At 38.6% G+C, this 18,436-nt stretch overlaps 1 protein-coding gene across 5 annotated transcripts in view; it reads right to left on the bottom strand.

Moving 5' to 3' along the window:
• Positions 1 to 18,436, bottom strand: part of IPCEF1 (interaction protein for cytohesin exchange factors 1) — a 181,346-nt gene that overhangs the window by 62,579 nt on the left and 100,331 nt on the right. For 3 of the 5 annotated variants that reach the window (XM_088023830.1, XM_028103396.2, XM_028103397.2), the window contains 2 exons: positions 12,555 to 12,594; positions 11,747 to 11,916 (listed from right to left, as the gene is read on the bottom strand). In XM_088023830.1, the coding sequence (XP_087879956.1) occupies positions 11,747 to 11,916; positions 12,555 to 12,594 (210 nt within the window). Of the gene's footprint in view, positions 1 to 11,746; positions 11,917 to 12,354; positions 12,519 to 12,554; positions 12,595 to 18,436 lie in introns of those variants that run through there. The other 2 variants (XM_088023831.1, XM_028103399.2) reach the window with 2 other exon arrangements.

The following is an 18,436-nucleotide window of genomic DNA, read 5'->3' as shown; positions in this document are numbered from 1 at the left end:
TTTCTCCAAAGAGGAAGTACAAATGGCCAAAAAGCACATGAAAACATGGTCAAGATTAATAATCATTAGGGAAATGCAAGTCAAAACTACAGTGAGATAATACTTAACATCATTAGAATGGCTACTATCAAAAAAATTTTTTAAAAAACAGAGGGCACCTGGATGACTCAGTCAGTTAAGCATCCAACTCTTGATTTTGGTTCAGGTCATAATCTCAGGATTGTGAGATCAGACTCTGCACTTAGTGCAGAGTCTGCTTGAGATTCTCTCCTTCTCCCTTTGCCCTTCCCCCTCACATGCTCTCTCTCAAATAAATAAATAAGTCTTTTTAAAATAAATTAAATTTAAAAATTTAAATAACAGAAAATAACAGTTGTTGAGGATGTGGAGAAATGGGAACCCTTGTACACTATTGGAGGGGTATGTAGAAACAGTGCAGCCTCTATGTCAACCAGTACGTCAGTTCCTCAAAAAATTAAAAATGGAACTATCATATGATCCAGCAATCCCACTCCTGGGAACATAACAAAAAAAAAAAAAATTGAAAGCAAGGTTTCCAAGAGATATTTGTACACTAATGTCCATGACAGCCGAAAGGTGGACTCAACCCAAAGTGTCCATCAACAGACATGAATGGATAAACAAAACGTGGTATGCACATACAACGGAATTCCAGCCTTAAAAAGAAAGGAAAATCTGAGCCATGCCACAAATGCATGAACCTTGCAGACATTATGCTGAGTGAAACAAACCAGTCACAGGAGGGCAAACCCTGTGTGATTCCACTCATAGAAGGTACTGGAGTAGTCAAATTCACAGAGAAGGTAGAATGGTGGTTGTCAGAGATGGAGGAAAGGAGAGAAGGGGAGTTACTCTACGGAGTACAGAGTTTTAGTTTTGTAAAATGAAGAGCGTTCTGGAGACAGTGGTATAATAATGTGAATATACTTCTTGTCACTGAATTATATCCTCAAAAATGATTAATGGGAAATTTCCTGTTAGGTGTATTTCACTACAAGTCTTCAAAAACAAAATAAATAAATAAATAAATAAATAAATAAATTTAAAACATTTTTTTAAAGATACTACTGCAAAACTCATTATTTGTCGGTAAAGGAAAATGCATTTACCACGATAATTTTCAAAAGACTGAAAGTATGAAAATCCTGGTTAACGTGTTGTTAACGAGCACCATCTCTTTCACAAATGAGAGCCATCTAGTCCCCTATCTGTGAAACAGAAAAGGAAGAAGCCGCAGAGAGAGCAGGTGGTTTGCTCGAAGTGTTAACTAGCTGCAGCATCCGGGGGGGGGGGGGGGGGCGCTGTCCTCTGATTTCACATCCAGGGACATCTTCAACAACAGCATGTTATTTTCCTTGTGTCTTTTTTGAAGACATTGTCTCAAACATGTCCTCTTAAATTCTGACTCCTTTAAAAAATATTAAACGTCTTCGGGGCGCCTGGGTGGCTCAGTCGGTTAAGCGTCCGCCTTCGACTCAGGTCATGATCCCGCGGTCCTGGGATCGAGCCCCGCATCGGGCTCCCTGCTCGTCGGGGAGTCTGCTTCTCCCTCCCCCCTGCTGCTGCGTGCACTCTCTCTCTCTCTCTCAAATAAATAAATAAAATCTTTAAAATATATATTCAATTTTTTTTAATTTCCACTGCATAGTTTCTTTTTGAAATGTTCCTGAAAACGCGTTCTAAAGGGGGCCAAACACAGCAGCACAATGACTGATGAGTTCATCAGTGAGCTTTTCTGCAGAAGCAGCTGGGTCCTTGGCCCTTCAAAGAGCTTGCTCCAGAGGGATGATAAATCTGCAAATAATGACTTCTTAGGAAAATCCTCAGCTGTAACCAAAAGTTCAGCTCATCCCATGGGCCACATGTCAGCCTATTGCTTGGGAAATGTGCACACAAGCCTCACCACACAATCATGTATTACCTGAATTCTTCCTCCTGGTTAGGAAACTACCGAGCTGAAGATTCCTCCAGGGCCTTCTAGTTCACCCCTCTGTTTTATAGCTTAAATCAACTTTTACACAGGGTTAGTAGGGGCATTTTTTAGAATCTCCAGCACAGGATAGGCCATTCTTGTCAAAAGAAACCATTTCCAGTGTCTAAAAACCCTTAGCCCAATTCTTTTACAAACCCAAATCACAGTATCATGCAAGCACATTTCACCTAAGCGTATATAAAATTGTCTTTCTTTGTGTATTCCTTTGATTTTTTTAAATTTTGTTTTCAGGTGCATTTGATCTTCTCAAAGTTGCTCTGAATTACGTAAAGATCGTTCTTGTTCTAAGTGTACTTGTAAGAAAATGGATCCATAGAGAGTTACATCACTGACCTCGGGGTACCCCACTTTGTAAGAAACTGCAAGACTAAAATCCAGATGATGTTTCTCCCTCATACCATGCTGGTGAAATCCACCTTCCTGCTGCTTGCTTTAAAGAATTTATAAGTTATATACACAGAAAAAAAAAGTTATATACACAGACACATACATACATGTATGTATACACACATATCAATATATTTATAGATATTATTATTTATACACATGCTAATGGCTATATAAACATACATATATTTATACATATAAGTTAAAAATATGTATCCCTTTATTTTTAAGTTAGTATATGTGTGCTTATGTATTCTATCACTTGTTGGTTATTTTAAGGCGTTTTAGAATAAAAGGCATTTCTGATTTTAAATTCCACGGATTGATAAACAAACTGTTATATGTATTACAGTTACTAGAAATGATGTGGATGTATATGTGTCGACATGAAAATATACTGATAATATATTGCTTAGGGAGAAAATCAAGTTACAATATTACACATAGTATCATTTTATTTTGGGAAAACATAGAAAAAAATTGGAAACATATACACCAGAACGCTTACAGCGATCACCTCAAGGTGGTAAGATTGTGATTCCTTTAAGTAAATAAATGATCTGGGCTCCTGGGTGGTTCAGTCATTAAGCGTCTGCCTTCGGCTCAGGTCATGACCCCAGGGTCCTGGGATCCAGCCCCGCATCAGGCTCCCTGCTGGGCCGGAAGCCTGAAGCCTGCTTCTCCCTCTCCCACTCCCCCCGCTTGTGTTCCCTCTCTCGTTGTGTCTCTCTCTGTCAAATAAATAAATAAAATATTTAAAAAAGAATAAATTAAAATAAATAAATAAGTAAATGGTCTTCATTCATTTCTTTCTGTTTGCCTCCTTAGCTGTCTTCTTTTTCTTATTTTGCTTAATCTTATTTTCTAATTTTTCTAAATGAACACATATTATTTTATAAAATTTTTAAGCATTTTCAAAATTAATTTAAATTTCCAGTAGGCAAGAAGATGGACTGTACCAAAAACAGATAAAGTAAAACAGAAGTCGTGGAGACACCACCCGCAAAAACACGTGAGGAAGGACAGTGCCGCATCCCCCGCATGGGCATATCAGTCAGTGCTGTGAGCTAAAAGGGTGGTCCTCTCCTACAGCCTGACCTACATCATTAACTCTGGTATCCTCTTCCGAATCAGCAGTGCCCAAGCATATCACTGCCTCCTGAGAACAAGACAAAAGAAACAAAGGATTTCATAGTCTTGGTGTTTCACAATTGATTATGTAAAGTTTGGAAAGATTTTAAAGGAGAATCATATTGGCAACACAAGCCATTGTTCCCACATCATATGAATTGAGCAACAAGAAGTTATTAAAAACAGCCTGCCCCAAGTACCGACTGAGCTGATCGTAAAGCTTTAGTGGGAGACCATTATTCTAGAAATCCATTCTGGGACCTACCAAGGAAAATAAATCTTAGGACACAGTGACAGATAGCATCAGAGACAATACATAAATTAAGCCAAAGTCCCCTTTAAAGATTTTTCCCACATACCTGAAATTTTAACAAGGGAAGTAACAGAATTCAAAAAGTCCAAAATTATTCTTACGTTCAGATTTTCGAGTGGTACCTAAACAATCCTTTTCACCCATGAGTCGTCACCTTGACCTTGAGGTAAACTGCTCACTTATAGCTGCTAAAACATCCTATTTTGCCCTGTGTAGACTGGCAGTATTACACCTTCCAATTTCCCCTTTCCAGTACAAACTCTAGGAACGACAGTTCATCAATTTTACACAATTAGTCTGAATTGCCTTCTTCTGAAGAAACATTTTTAAATATTGGAATTTTGTTCAGGATACACTCAGAAGTTGGTTGTTGATTAACACAATAAATGAAGTTCAAATAAATTAAAGGCCGATTTTTTTAAGATTTTATTTATTTGACAGAGAGAGCACAAGCAGAGGGAGAGAGAGGGAGAAGCAGGCTCCCTGCTGAGCAAGGAGTCCGATGTGGGACTCGATCCCAGGATCCTGGGATCATGACCTGGGCTGAAGGCAGCTGCTTAACCGACTGAGCCACCCAGGCATCCCTAGAGGCACATTATTAATAAAGCATCTCATTTTGGTATAATTCTGGGAACCCATAAGGTGTTCAATAATGCTTTGATTAATTGATTTATATAACCAATTGATGATTAAGCAATATAATAAGTAATTCATTCAAAAAATACTGGTGCCCACTCTGTACCTACTAGTTCTAGGCTATAGTGACACAGTTTTAAACCAGACATGTAAAGAATATACCCTCAGCTGTTTACACTGTAGTGGGTAAAAGAAGAAAAAAAGAATATAAGCTCTGATTGAAGTATTCATAAATTCCTCAGAAATTTTTTCCAATCTATGCTAAACCCATGCAGACATTTTTCCAAAATCTATGCTAATAGGTGATTGCTAATGAAAGGTGCAGAAGACTTAAGTGTCTTTTTCCAAGGAAAAATGAACTCATTCTTTATTTTTCTTATCTGAAAGAAAGACACTTTATATTCACTGAAACTTTCAGAGGAGTTGTCTCACAAAAAGAGAAATTCTGGCTTTCAAGTATCATTTTCTGCAAAAGTAAATTTTGTCTAATCTAAAAACCGATTAGATTGTTGCTGTAGAGATTCTCATAAAACTGATTCCAAGAAAAAAAAATCCCTTCCTCTGAAATTCACATGAAACGCAAATGCAGCTAAAGACCAAACCATGATATAGACCCAATTGCTTGAACTCAGACAGTGAGGGAGGAAACAGGTCACAGCTGGGCAGGCAGACTGGATTCTCAAAAATGGAAAAGTCTGCATAATATGTATTAAACCAGATATTAACCTCAAACCTCACCAATTCAAATGAAATAAAGAGTTGGTCGATTCACCTTTTCTACACGAGGCCCAGGGGCCCCGAGCCTCCCTTGAATTGTTGATGCAATGGAACAAATGAAATCAGTGAACAGTTACTTAACTAGGAAACAATGCAGGTTTCTAGGTAATTTTATACAAAGATAGAATGTACAAAACTAAAAGAAACAGTAAAAGACCAAAACAGTAAAAGACAATGAGTCTAAAGGAAATTCACATTTTTAACCATATTCTTCCTCCCTCAGTTTTCATATTATTTTCTCAATCTCCCAGGCTCCAAAACTTGGAATCATTCTTATTTTAGCCTCAAATGTTTTGTGTCTTATACCCAAGCACTCGACAGACTTTGCCATTTCTTACTGGTAAACGTGTCCCACATTTTTACTGTGTCTACTACAGGCCAGGAGTTCCTGTCTCAGTGCCTGCATTTTGTCATATCTACTAACTGACTTTCTGGAAGCTCCTTTATTCTCCATACATCCCACTTATCACTGCTAGGTTAATATTTTCACTCGCTAATTTCATTAGATCATTTTCAGACTCAAGAACCTACAGTGGCTCCCCACTACCTACTGGACCAAATCCACATTCCTGCACAGTGCATTTGATGCCCCCATGTACTGGCCCTGGCTCACCTCTCAGTGGGGACACCAAGCAGCCCAGGGAAAAAGAGCCTGGCCTTGGTATTGGCAGATCTTGTTTTTTAATCCCAGCTCTGCCATTTACTCTTTACTCGACTTCGAGCAAGTTACTTCAATTCCCTAAGCTTCAGTAAACTCCCTCGAAAAATGGGAATAATAAGATCTCTCTTGCTAGGTTATGGGAATTCAATATAATGCCCAACACAGTGGGTTGGCACAGCTCATTTATATTTTCATTCCTTTGTTCACATAGTCCCCTAATTGGAATGCCCAACCCCCCACCCAACTTCCCTGGGGCGGGGGGGGGGGGGGGGGGGATCTGTCTTCCCAAGGCAAGTCTTAAGAGAACCTTCTCCCTGAAAATTTTCCATATTCACTGCAATGCATAGAAATAATGTTTTCTGATTGGTGAAAACTGTGTTTACCTCGGAAAGGAAATCTTTGACCAAGGAAATCATGCAGATTTGGAAAATGATTTTTTTTCTTTAAAAAAAAAAAAGGAAAAACATACCTTTTAGATAGGAAAAAAGAGAGAGAGTTGAAAAACTTCCAGAGATTAAAAAAAGAAATCACTGTGGCAGAACTCCCTCACATTTGGCCCAAACTATTTCCCCTTACCCTAGAATTTACAGAATTCATCTGTACTGCTCAATCTCAGGGCCACTTTTTTCACCAATATTTCTTTGGTTATGTCATTTACACAGCTCTTTCTCCTCTACCAGTCTAGAAGCTCTTAACAGAGAAAAGAAATGTAGTCTCTTATTTTTTATTCCTATAATAGCATCTACAACTGTTAGTCCAAATTATTTTTAAGATCTCAATAATACTGGTAGAATGAAAAGTAGGTGGGTGGATAGGTGAATGAGTAGGTGGATGGAGGATCAACTTTTCATGTTGGGTTCACTTAAAAAGAAAATTTTTTAGGGAGCCTGGGTGGCTCAGTCAGTAAGCACCTGCCTTTGGCTCAGGTCATGATCCCAGGGTCCTGGGATCAAGCCCGGCATTGCACCGGGCTCCCTGTTCCGCGGGAAATCTGCTTCTCCCTCTCCCACTCCCGCTGCTGTGTTCCCTCTCTCGCTGTGTCTCTATCAAATAAATAAACAAAATCTTCAAAAAAAAGAAAAAATTTTAAATCGATTCTCTGTAACTAATATTAAACTGTGCTTTCTTAAAGCCTAAATTGTTTAGGCAATGCCTCCCAAGTTGTATACCAGCATAATGTATACATCCCCTTGATGTATTTTAATAGTCCACACACGCTACTGGATAAAGTAAGAAAATACACCGCTGAGGATGAGTAAATGCTCTCTGAACAGAAACATTTCAGAACTTCACTAATTTTAAATGGGTTATATAATATACATTTACTTTATAATCTGGGGTATAAATAAAATCCAAAATATATTTCCCAGGGGATGAAGCAAGATTTTAATTAAGAATTCTTACAAAAGAAAAGTAAGTTATAGCAAAACAGGGAAAATCTAAAACCTTAAAAATGTAAGATAGTTTTAATAACTAAGTAACATCTTAAGGATTTATCTTGTCACTAATTTATAGTGGCACGCCTGAAGGAAAACAGTCACTCAGAACTTTGCTCCTCCTTCACCAGAGAGAAGTTGGTCCCAAACTTCTCCAGCTGTGCCTGAAATCCAGGTGAAGTGCTAGAGTGCAGGGGATGTCCCTGGGAAACCTGCCATCTCCCTTTCTACATTTCCGGCCCCAGTATGGTGATCTTGATCAACAGACCCTTGTTTACAGCCAGGAGACATGGTTAGAAATAATCTTTAAGAAAAATAGCCCCTACTAAAATGTCACCAAATGGGAGCAAATGTGCGGGACTTACTTAGGACCGTGGAGCCCTTCTAGCAAATCTCAAATTGCACTTTGCCTGTATCTATTTATAAGAATACAAGTGGAAATCTCTTCACTGGAAAATTACTTTCCATCAAAAGCAGTCTTTAACCAACCCATTTCTCAAAATTCCCAGGGGTGATGTAAATGCTGATGACTCCTAAACCTTATATAGTTTATGAAATCAACAAATATTAATTGAGTGCCTAGTAAGTGTCAGACAGTGCACTAATGATATACTTGTGGTCCTAGCCTACAGAGATTATCAGTTATGGAAAACAGAAAGCCTAACAAACATGTGCAAAAGAGAAAGAGGAGTATAAAACTGAGAAAAGTATAAGCTGCCTATGGGAACAGGCAGAGGCGCTCTGAATTAGGTCAGAGGATAAAGTAAGACCATGTAGAAGAAAAGCTACTTAAGCTAAAATTTGACGTCTGAGGAGGTCAATGGGATTATGTGGGAGAAAGACTTTGGGGCATGGAGACAAACAATTTTCTGAGCTGACCAACAGCATGTGCAAAAAGGCCTAAAGAGAGTGCCAGTATATGTGATGCTAACAAGGAATTTAAAAAAAAATTCTGCGGTTGAAGGTTGAGTGGCGAAGGGGAGGGGAGCAAAATCAGAGAGATACAGGTCAGGAGACTCTCACAAGCGAGGAAAGAAATTTATACTTCATCCAAGGGGAAAGGGAAAACAATTGTGCGTATTACAAATGCAGGATGGTGAACAGCCTGGATTTTTATGGGCATAAAACTTGAATATGGTTTTGTAAGACCTGGCATGCACTGTTGTGTGTTGTAGCACAGTCTAAGCACATAATATGGGGTGTGAAAATGGCAGCTGAGTGTCTGGACTTGACCTTTCTCAAGGAAATCCGGGTAAGACTGTCTGAAGCATCAAGTGTCAGGAAGGAAGAAGGTACACCATGCCTCCATCACTGGGTAGCCGTACAACGGAGAGGTGCCCAGAATGGTGAGGGTGATAACCTCTTCTCAGATAGTGTCAGAGAGCAATAGAGGCAAGCAAAGGGGTCCCATGAGATTGTCCTACTTTCATGTAAGAATTGCCCTAGCTTCCATCTCCAGAGCTGTTCCCTCAGAACCCTACTGGAAACAGTCATTTATCCCGGTGTCTGCCTGGGGTCAGGCTGGCATACGGCAACAAGCCTGGCTGCGGAGTCAAAGGGGCTTAAGGTGATCTGTTTTACCCACTTGACTACTTGTGTCAGCTAGGGCTACGCACACAATGTCCCTGAGTCTCAGCCTTCCCAACTTCCAAAACGTGGTGACAATTACTACCTCGGAGGGTGTTTCTGAGAAGAAAGAGCATGTGTGAAAGGCACCTAGAATATCCCTTAGCATAATAGTAGGCATTCAATAAGTGGTAGTTCTTGCTGGGTGGCTATTGGCTCCATTACCTCCCAGCATCAGGCCATGGAAGAAAAAATAAGGACTAGGGAAGGGAGAATAATAAGAAGTTTGCTCATTAGGCGTAGGTGCCTTGGGAGCTACTTTGTTGAATCTGAATTCCTTGGGTGGCAGAAAGTAAATAAATGTTCTTAGCTTGAGGATATGTGTTTGGCTCTTATTTCACAGTTGACATCCACATGGATACCAGGAATATGACTGCTAATTAAGTGTTCATTGAGTAGCCTTTTTTTCCCCCCATAACAAACATATAATTAACATGTCAGGGTATGCACGTACACCCACTCCTGTGGGTGTGTGTGTATGTGTGTGCGTAACGAGAGAGAATTCCTCTATAACACAGTCATAGACTGAGGAGTTGGAATGTTCTTCTGTTAGGTACCACTAGTTTATTAGGGTAATTCCAAGGCCAGATAACAGTAAACTCATTCTCCCTTCAATGTTGCTAATCTAACTCTATTTAAATACGTGATTTGCTACCCGAATACTGCTTTATAGATCTGAATGAAGGCCAAGTGAGGACTGGATGCTTAAGTGTGTCTCATGCTCTCTCCTTTTCCTCTTTCGAATCTTGTCTCAGCTGACACTTCTGCTCCCTATGGAAGCAGTTGATTCCTAACACCCAAAATAGGTAACTGTCCTCTAAGTGGCTGCTATAAGAGAAGTTTTAGCCAAATGAGCCAATGAAGGCACATCAGCCAAATCTGTAACTATGTGTGATTCAGAGGGGGCTTCCTTTAAATTCTATGAAGACTGACAGCACTCAGAACATATTTGTTGAATAATTTGTTTGAGAAAATTAATGCCATACTTATATCTGAGTTTGTTACTTCCCACAACGTGCCATGCCCCATCAATACCCAATCCTTCCAACAGCCCCTGGAACTTCCCAGAGAGTGTTAAAAGGTGTATCAATAAGTCCTCTCATTTTATATAAGATGCAGATTATCACTTGCCACAACTACCCAAAAGCAAGAGCCTAAAATAATATGCAACAAGAGGAAGAAGTTTATATTGACCTTAACTCCTCTTAAGAAAAAAGCTGTGTTCATTTAGGAACAATTCCTGAGGATAGAAAGTGAGACCCCAGTCCCACGTTGCCTTAAATTGGGTAAAACTATTCCACCTTAGACAAGAGATGATGACTGTATCCAGAAGGGGAGATGAAAAGAGAGAAAGGACATAGCGGGATATTGCACACCCTGCAAGGTGATTCTTTCCTGCAACCCTCCCAAATCTTCAATAAAGTTGTTAAAGCTCACCGAAGCCTCGAAAAAATATATTTTTATGGAACTCAATGAAAGATTTTGTACCACATTTTGCATGGGGTGAAACCAAAGCAATAAGCTTGAGAACAGGGGACTGGGGAGGAGTTGTAGGGAGAGAAGCATGAGGGTGGGAAGGAGAATGCTTATTCCAGAGCACTGGAGTTGGATTTGGGTCCAGTCTTAGCAAACCTTTATAAGACAGGTGCCTTGGGGCACGTGGGTAACATAAATTTCTTATTAATTGCCAATGAATGTAAATTTGTCTACTAAAAATCTTACCTACAAACTATACCCAGCACTTACATTACATTTATGAAGTTACATGCTCTAAAGCTCTGCTGCTTGAATGATGGGCATCCACAAGCCATTTTAGAAGAATGGTGTCACAGGGGAAAAAAAAAATTCTTGCTTATGGGCAATCCCTAAGTAATTTCCCCTTAATTGATTAAAGGACACCCATTGCTGATCTTCACTAGACCCCAAAAGAAACTCCAGCTCTCCTGAGATCAGCAATTGGCTACCGGGTGTTAGTAGAAAGAATTACTATATGAAAAGTCTCTATTCATTCACTGTTCAACAACATCGTTGTCCTAAAAATGTTTCCAGCCAGGAAAAGATCAGCAAGCCTTCTAACAATGACTTTATTTCCAGCTCTTCCCAACAGAAAACTAGCCTGTGAAGCAGACCACAGAAGTGTACTGCTGATTAAAGATAAGTTAGGCAACTTTCTTTTCAAGTGTTGTCTGATCATCCCTCTTTAATGCCATCACTTAGCACGCCAAGGCGCAAGAGCCAACAGTCGGCAACACAGTGCAGGTTAGTGAGTCCAAAACCAACCCACCCGATAAAGAAGGGCAGAGGAGAACACAGTAAAGGAGAAAGGAAAATACGTTCTGTGGACTGAATCAATTTACACCCCCAACAGGTCTTAAAGCTGATGCCCTTTTTTCGTAGAAATCTTAATAACACAAAGTTTCCAGATAAAGTCCTGTCCATGTAAATCCTGAAATGAGTACAATTTGTCATGAAATAGTAACATGAACAGACATGGAAACCCTCCTTCAGCCAGCATATAAATTTGGACACCCCTCTCCAACCAAAGATGAGTCAAGCAGGATGATTTTTCTCTTGCATAAAATAAGGTAGAATAACCTACATATCTCTTGGATCAGGAACGGTTTCTAGAACTTATTTGTTTATTAGCTCTATTCCAAGTCCCAGAAATAAAAATGAACTTTCCCATAGGGCCCACCCGCTCCTCAGTGCTCTTTAATCCACCCTTGTCCAAGCGGCTGAAAAGGAGAGGAAGACAGTAGACTCACCATTTGATTGCTGTACCAGTATAGCGACGTTCCCTTCAGCACTACCCAGAACTTTTTCCATTTGTTGCTCAGGAAAGTTCCTTTTTCTTTTTTCTTATACAGCCACCCTTGACAGTCAGCATGTCCCAGGTCTTTACAGGATATCCTCCTCCGGCTCATGGTGAAAAACCCTGCAACAATTATATGAAGAGGTAGGTAACATATTACCCTGGTATATGTGACAGAGTGAAAGGTAACTGTTAATTGTTTACCTCTTGGGAGTTGGATTTTTTTTTTTTACCAAGATTTATGCACAGTAAATGCAAAAAAAAAAAAAAAGTCTCGTTTCTTTATTTTATTTTTAAGCATTCATTTGGTGCTTAGGAGGTACAAGATAGGACCAAAGAAACAGTGAGACTAGAATGCAAGTGTTAGTCTAAGAATATTATTCAGCAAGAATAAGTTGAAATAAATGAAAATCGTGAGGCTGACAGGCACATCATTGCACTAACACAGCTCCTTCCAAAATAATAGCAGTCCTTATGCAACAGATGGAGAAGGGTTAATGCCCACCGAAACACAGCCACTTCCCGACTCAGTGCCGGCTTTTCTAAGCTTTATTGACATACCCCGAGGGATTAATCCAAATGAACAGCATGCCATCATTTCTTAAAATCGATCCAAAAATAACCAAAAATTTAATCTGCCATCCACCTTCTGCTATTAGCATTAAGACGGACAAAAATCTGATCCCCAAAAAGGCATCGGACAGAAAACCCTCATTCACGCACACAAAAAGGGGATAAAGAAACAAAAGAGATCTAATTACCTTGAGTTTTCTTTCTCTGCTTCTGACGCAAGGGAACCTGCTGATAATGCAGGAAGGAAAGAAAAGAGGAAATTTCTGATTGTGTTGTAACATTTGTAAAGAGAGAAGGAGGGAGGGGGTGGCAGTGTTTATGAGCAGGATGGAAGCTAAAAAAAAAAACTCTCCAAGCAGAGCTAAAGGGGAGCTACTCGCTGAGGCACAAAATGTGCTAATTAGAATCGGCATACATTGGGCTGAACCTGAAGAAAGATACAAAGATGCGTAACTCGGCATCTATCACTAATGTTTCCTGTTTCCACCACAGACAGCTTTCGTGCTATCACATCAGTTAGGACAGGATGATGTGCACCTAAGTTCTTAAAAATAATGATATATTTCCCCTTTGATTGTGTGTGTGTGTGTGTGTGTATGAGAGAGAGAGAGAGAGAAGAAAAAAAACCAGATCCTGCTTCTTCTCCTGCAATTTCTAAATAACACCAATTATTTCAATAAACCGGGAAGATAATTGTGATCTCACAATATTACAGGTTCACATCAGATTATTAAATCCATTGCCCTGCCCCCGCATAGGGTGATACCTAAACCACATGAATTAAATATCCCAGAAAAAGAAATTCCACAACCTCTTTTGGTGACATCGAAGTAAATACCAACCCTCCTTATCAGGAAATTCTTATCTACAGCCAGATTTAAATTACTCATTCTGTCTTTAAGCATCTCTGAATATTTCTCACGGGTTTTACAGAAGATAAATTAATACCAACGTCTATCTTATACTAGCTCTTCAAATATTGAAATCAGACATAAGATAACATATCTGAAGGACACATCTTTCACAATACATTTTAAACAATTTGTGTCAGATCAGACTATCAGCAAAAATAGGTAACAAAAAAAAAATGCTTTCAAATGACCCTGTGTGTGTGTGTGTGTGCATAGAGAGAGACATTTTAGATTAAAGGAGTTCACTTTTTCTCCACAATATCTAAGCTGATTTTACTCAGATTTAAAAGACTTAATCTTATATGTTAACAAGTAGAGAATTTGAAAACACTGTGATAATTGCAGAGCAGGTCTCGTAAGTTGGCATGCAATCATACTACATTTTAAAATGTTATTGCAGAGGCACTTGGCTACTGGTCTACGTACCTAACTATTGATCTAACACAGCTATTGTATATGGGCCTATATGTGTGAAGAGGGAGTATGACATAGGGGTAATAGGTTGGGATTTGTAAATCCGGAGGCCTGAAATCAACTCCCTTGCTGTCATAATTAGTAGCTGTCATTACGGGAAAAGTTGATTTACCACTCAGAGCCCACTTCCTCATTCGTAAAAGCAAGATATTTCTAATAATTCCAATCCTATGGGTCTCATAGATATTCAACAAGATTGCATGTGAAAATGCTCCAAAAACTAAAAAACATTATATGACTATATGTCATATATTATATTATTACAGATATAAGCAAATACTTCATACTAATAAGCAAAAGTTTCAACATTTTTAGGCTAAGTAGGACTTGTATTTCCTTCAGCAATGATGATGAAGTCAATGGGCTTAAATTATATTTCCTGGGAAATCTCATACTAACTTTTTTTTTTTACATATGTTAGAAAGAAATTTTATCCCTGAAGGAATCAATCATCCTTGTGAGACACGGACATAACAAAGGCAGTAACCGCCTTAAATTTTAGATAAGAATAGAGTTATTACAGTCATGACGTGTGACTAAAATTTAGGCATATGATGACGCCAGGGCCCTAGTCTCAGCTCCACTTCCCCAAGTCTCTCCCACCCTGACCTGCATCTTGGTCTGAAATTCCCACCATTTCTTCAAATGGTCTCCTGGGGTCTATTTACTATGTAATTACCTGAGATCAGGGAAATCGGTTAGTACCTACTCAAGAATTTTAGCCCAAATACATATATCATTTGGACAATTAAAACTTAGGTAAGATCGAGGACTAAAGGCAAAGAAGAGAGTAAATAAATTTAGCTGTGGAAACAGAGGCATTCCCAAAGGGTTCTGGCCCCAGATGAACAAGGTGAATCACACTAGTTCATACAAAAAGAGCAACTCTAAGAACAAAAGAAAGGAAAGTCTCAAGAGGACAACTGTAGAACCTGTGAAGGGAGGCAGCTCTCAGACCATCTTTCCTCACTGCAAACCAGTGAATCTCCTCCATTCACCCCCTTCTGAGCTCCGGTGGGACCGGGAGCTCTCCAGCTTCTCCATCCAACCTTAGGGCTGGCTCCAGAGAAAGCCCAAATGAAACTAGGTTTTGTCTCAGTTTTGCCAAGACCAGCCCTCGGTGTTTGCTGGTTTGCCTCGCTGGGTGAGAGTGGGAGCTCCAAGCAGAAGGACGATACCTCAAACAGGGTGAGCACCCAACACCGAGAAAGGATTTTATTCAGAATTTTTTTAAGGAGAGCAAAAGAGTTTATAGTCAGTGAGTACACCCTCCTCTGGCAATACTTCTCCTAAGACAAATTATTACAAAATCTATATTAACTGTTCAAACTGTTTCCCCCAGCCAGAAACAGAGTGCATATTATAGAAATAACAAATTATAGGGAGTTTCAGTTTCACCTGATGTATATGAATTTGAAACCTACATTGGTTTACATGAGAGAATGAAAACAATCTTGAGAACTTCAGTGAGTTTAAGATACATTTTACTCCTCACAACAGGAAGTGGAACCCACGAACTAGTCAGTTTCAAAAAGATCTTACATGTGGTTTTTTTCACTAGGTAAGTGAAAAAAAAAGCCAAGCAACCAGTTGAGCAATTTATAAGATAGTTTTTTGATAGAGAAATTACAACTCATTATCATAACAAGTATCCAGAGCCTAATAAGATCTTCCCATTGGGATGTTGTGGGTAAAAGGGAAGAATTACTCTAAATTCTGAATTTACACTAACTTGATTCTAAAATATGGGGGAAATTTTTCTTTTAAATATGTATTTCCTTTTTACTGGAAAACAGCACTTTTATTCTACAAAATGGTTACAAAAGTTCATTTGGTTACTAATCATTTAAAAACACAGATAAACAAGCAAAGGAAACCAGTACAAAATATACAAAGGGACCTCCTTTGATGTTGAGTGATGATGCTAACACCCAAGTTACAGGGTAATTAGTACAGTGACTTCTAATCTATATAGTAATTGGTAAATCTTGCAGGCACAGTTTACCCCCATGATATATTAAAACTCACAGTAAGATGGTTTGTCATTGCATGAAACTTCATAATGATTCTGGTCTTTAGCAAAATTATACAGTGATATGATAGTAAATGGGCCCTGATTTGTAGCATTTACCAGTTTCCATGGTGTGAAGCCTCCCATCATTGTCAATTTCAAGCTACCAATACTTTAACCAAACCACAAAATTCCTAAATATTTTACAGTCAATTCCAGCTGACAGAGCTGTTAAGAACATTTCTCCACAAACGGCTTTCCCCCACAAAGATCTTTTCTCCGTCCTGGAAAATTAAACTCAACTTTATAAAGGGAATTTTAAAGCTTTCAATTATTAAAACTTTACCTGAGAAAATACATGAAAATCTCGCTTATTTTTTTTTTCAGAAGACTAAATTGCTCTGTATATATTACACTTAAGGGTCTGGATTTTGGAGAAATTCTGGAATAAGGGTATAAAATTGGGAATCATCCATGTACAGAGAGTAGAAACCTTGAGCTGGGATAAGATCACCTATGTGTGTAGAATAACAAAGAATTGAAGTCAGAATCTGAAGGAGGCCCAATTTGTTACACAGAAGTAACAGAGCAGACAATCAAGGAGACTGAGCAGAATCGCCAATGAAAAGGTAAAGAAAATCAGGAGAGGGGTTGTTGTGGAAGTGAGGAAGAGAGTCAAAAGAAAGGTGAGTTCAAACCATCAAGTCCTGCCGATATAAAAGAGAAAGATCCACTCTCAGGTATGTACTGCAGCCCAACGAAACACATGCCCGTGTGCACAATGCAAGTCACAGACAGTTGTGAATTGCAACACGGTGGTGGTAGAGCACAACTGTGGGAAGCTGAATGTGTGTGGGTATGTGAGTGGATAAATACTGTCACTCTCATTCATTGCTGTGCTCTATCAGAACTAGAGCTGCATGGAAAAAAAATCTCAGAAACACTATATTGAAAATTAAATGTCTATATTAATGCTATTGTTTACAGTATTGTTAAATATTGCTTATAAATACTAAAACTGCATGGGAATGATAACCATCACAATGTAACCTGGGGTGAATGACAGGGAAATAGCAAAAGGAAGGCATCAGTAGGAAAACGCAACTGTGTTTATGTTTTATCACTTTAAAAATAATATTAAGGGGTGCCTGGGTGTCTCAGTGGGTTAAGTGTTTGACTCTTGATTTCAGCTCAGGTCATGATCTCAGTGTCGTGAGATCAAGCCCGCAATGGGCTCCACGCTCAGTGGGGAGTCTGCTTGAGACTCTCTCTCTCCCTCTCACTCTGACCTTGCCCCTGCTTATGCTCTCTCTCTCAAATAAACAAATAAATCTTGAAAAAATAAAAAAATAGTTCATAGCAGCAATGTTCACAATAGCCAAACTATGGAAGGAGCTGAGATGTCCTTCAACAGATGAATGGGTAAAGAAGGTGTGGTTCATATATGTAATAGAATATTACTCAGCCATCGGAAAGGATGAATACCTACCATTTGCATCGACATGGACAGAACTGGAGGGGATTGTGCTAAGTGAAATAAGTCAAGCAGAGAAAGACAATTGTCATATGGTTTCACTCATATGTGGAATATGAGGAATAGTGCAGAGCACCACAGGGGAAGAGAGAGGGAAAAGTAAACGGGAAGAAATCAGAGAGGGAGACAAACCGTGAGAGACTCTGTACTCCAGGAAACAAACTGAGGGTTACAGAAGGGAGAGGGGTGGGGAGATGGGGTAACTGGGTGATGGGTATTAAGGAGGGCATGTGTTGTAATAAGCACTGGGTGTTATATGCAACTAATGAATCATTGAACATTACATCAAAAACTAATGATGTACTATATGTTGGCTAACATTATTAATAATAATAATAATAATAATAAATAAAACATCAAAAAGTAAGAAAAGAAGGAAGAAATATGTACTCAATGAGTTAGAATATGAATACAGTTGAGGTTTCTTTAACTTAACCCACTGAGAACAATATTTAAGCAATACTGTAAACAATAGCATTAATATAGACATTTAATTTTCAATATAGCGTTTCTGAGATTTTTTTTCCACGCAGCTCTAGTTCTGATAGAGCACAGCAATGAATAAGAGTGACAGTATTTATCCACTCACATGGATATTCCCAAATTGTTTTCAAGGGGCCTACTTACAATCTCCTCCAATATATAAAATGTTCAGTTCTCTGCAACCTCATGTGTATTTTGGTGACTTATTTCAGAATTTCAGAAATCTTTCTACTTATTTTTTTAACTATTCCATTAATTTCTGCTCTTGATTTATTATCCCTATTTCTTCAAATTTCTTTATATTTACTCTGTTTTTCTGATTCCTGCAGATAATATTTACCTCATTTATTATTACTCTTTGTTTTTAATAATACACTTAGCGCTATAAATTTACATCTAAATTCTACCTATACCTCCTTGTTTTATAATTCTAAGTCATTTTTTTCCATCCAGTGAGATATTCTAGAATGCACTTGTAGGTTTCCTAACATATGAGAACTTTTTACTAATTTTTTTCTTTTTGAGTTCAAACTTCATTGCCTTTTGTTCAGAAAATATGATCTTTATGACATCAATTTCTTGAAATGTGTTAGCATTTATTTGTGACTTACTACATAGTCAAATTTTGTAAGCATTCCATGTAAACCTCAAAGTTGC

Source organism: Eumetopias jubatus, unplaced genomic scaffold, assembly GCF_037043125.1.
Source record: "Eumetopias jubatus isolate StellerSeaLion01/CBP00866 unplaced genomic scaffold, mEumJub1_p1.0 scaffold_6, whole genome shotgun sequence".
Classification (NCBI taxonomy): domain Eukaryota; kingdom Metazoa; phylum Chordata; class Mammalia; order Carnivora; family Otariidae; genus Eumetopias; species Eumetopias jubatus.
Note: the sequence above shows the minus strand (reverse complement) of the source record. Positions and strands in the feature narration are given on the sequence as shown.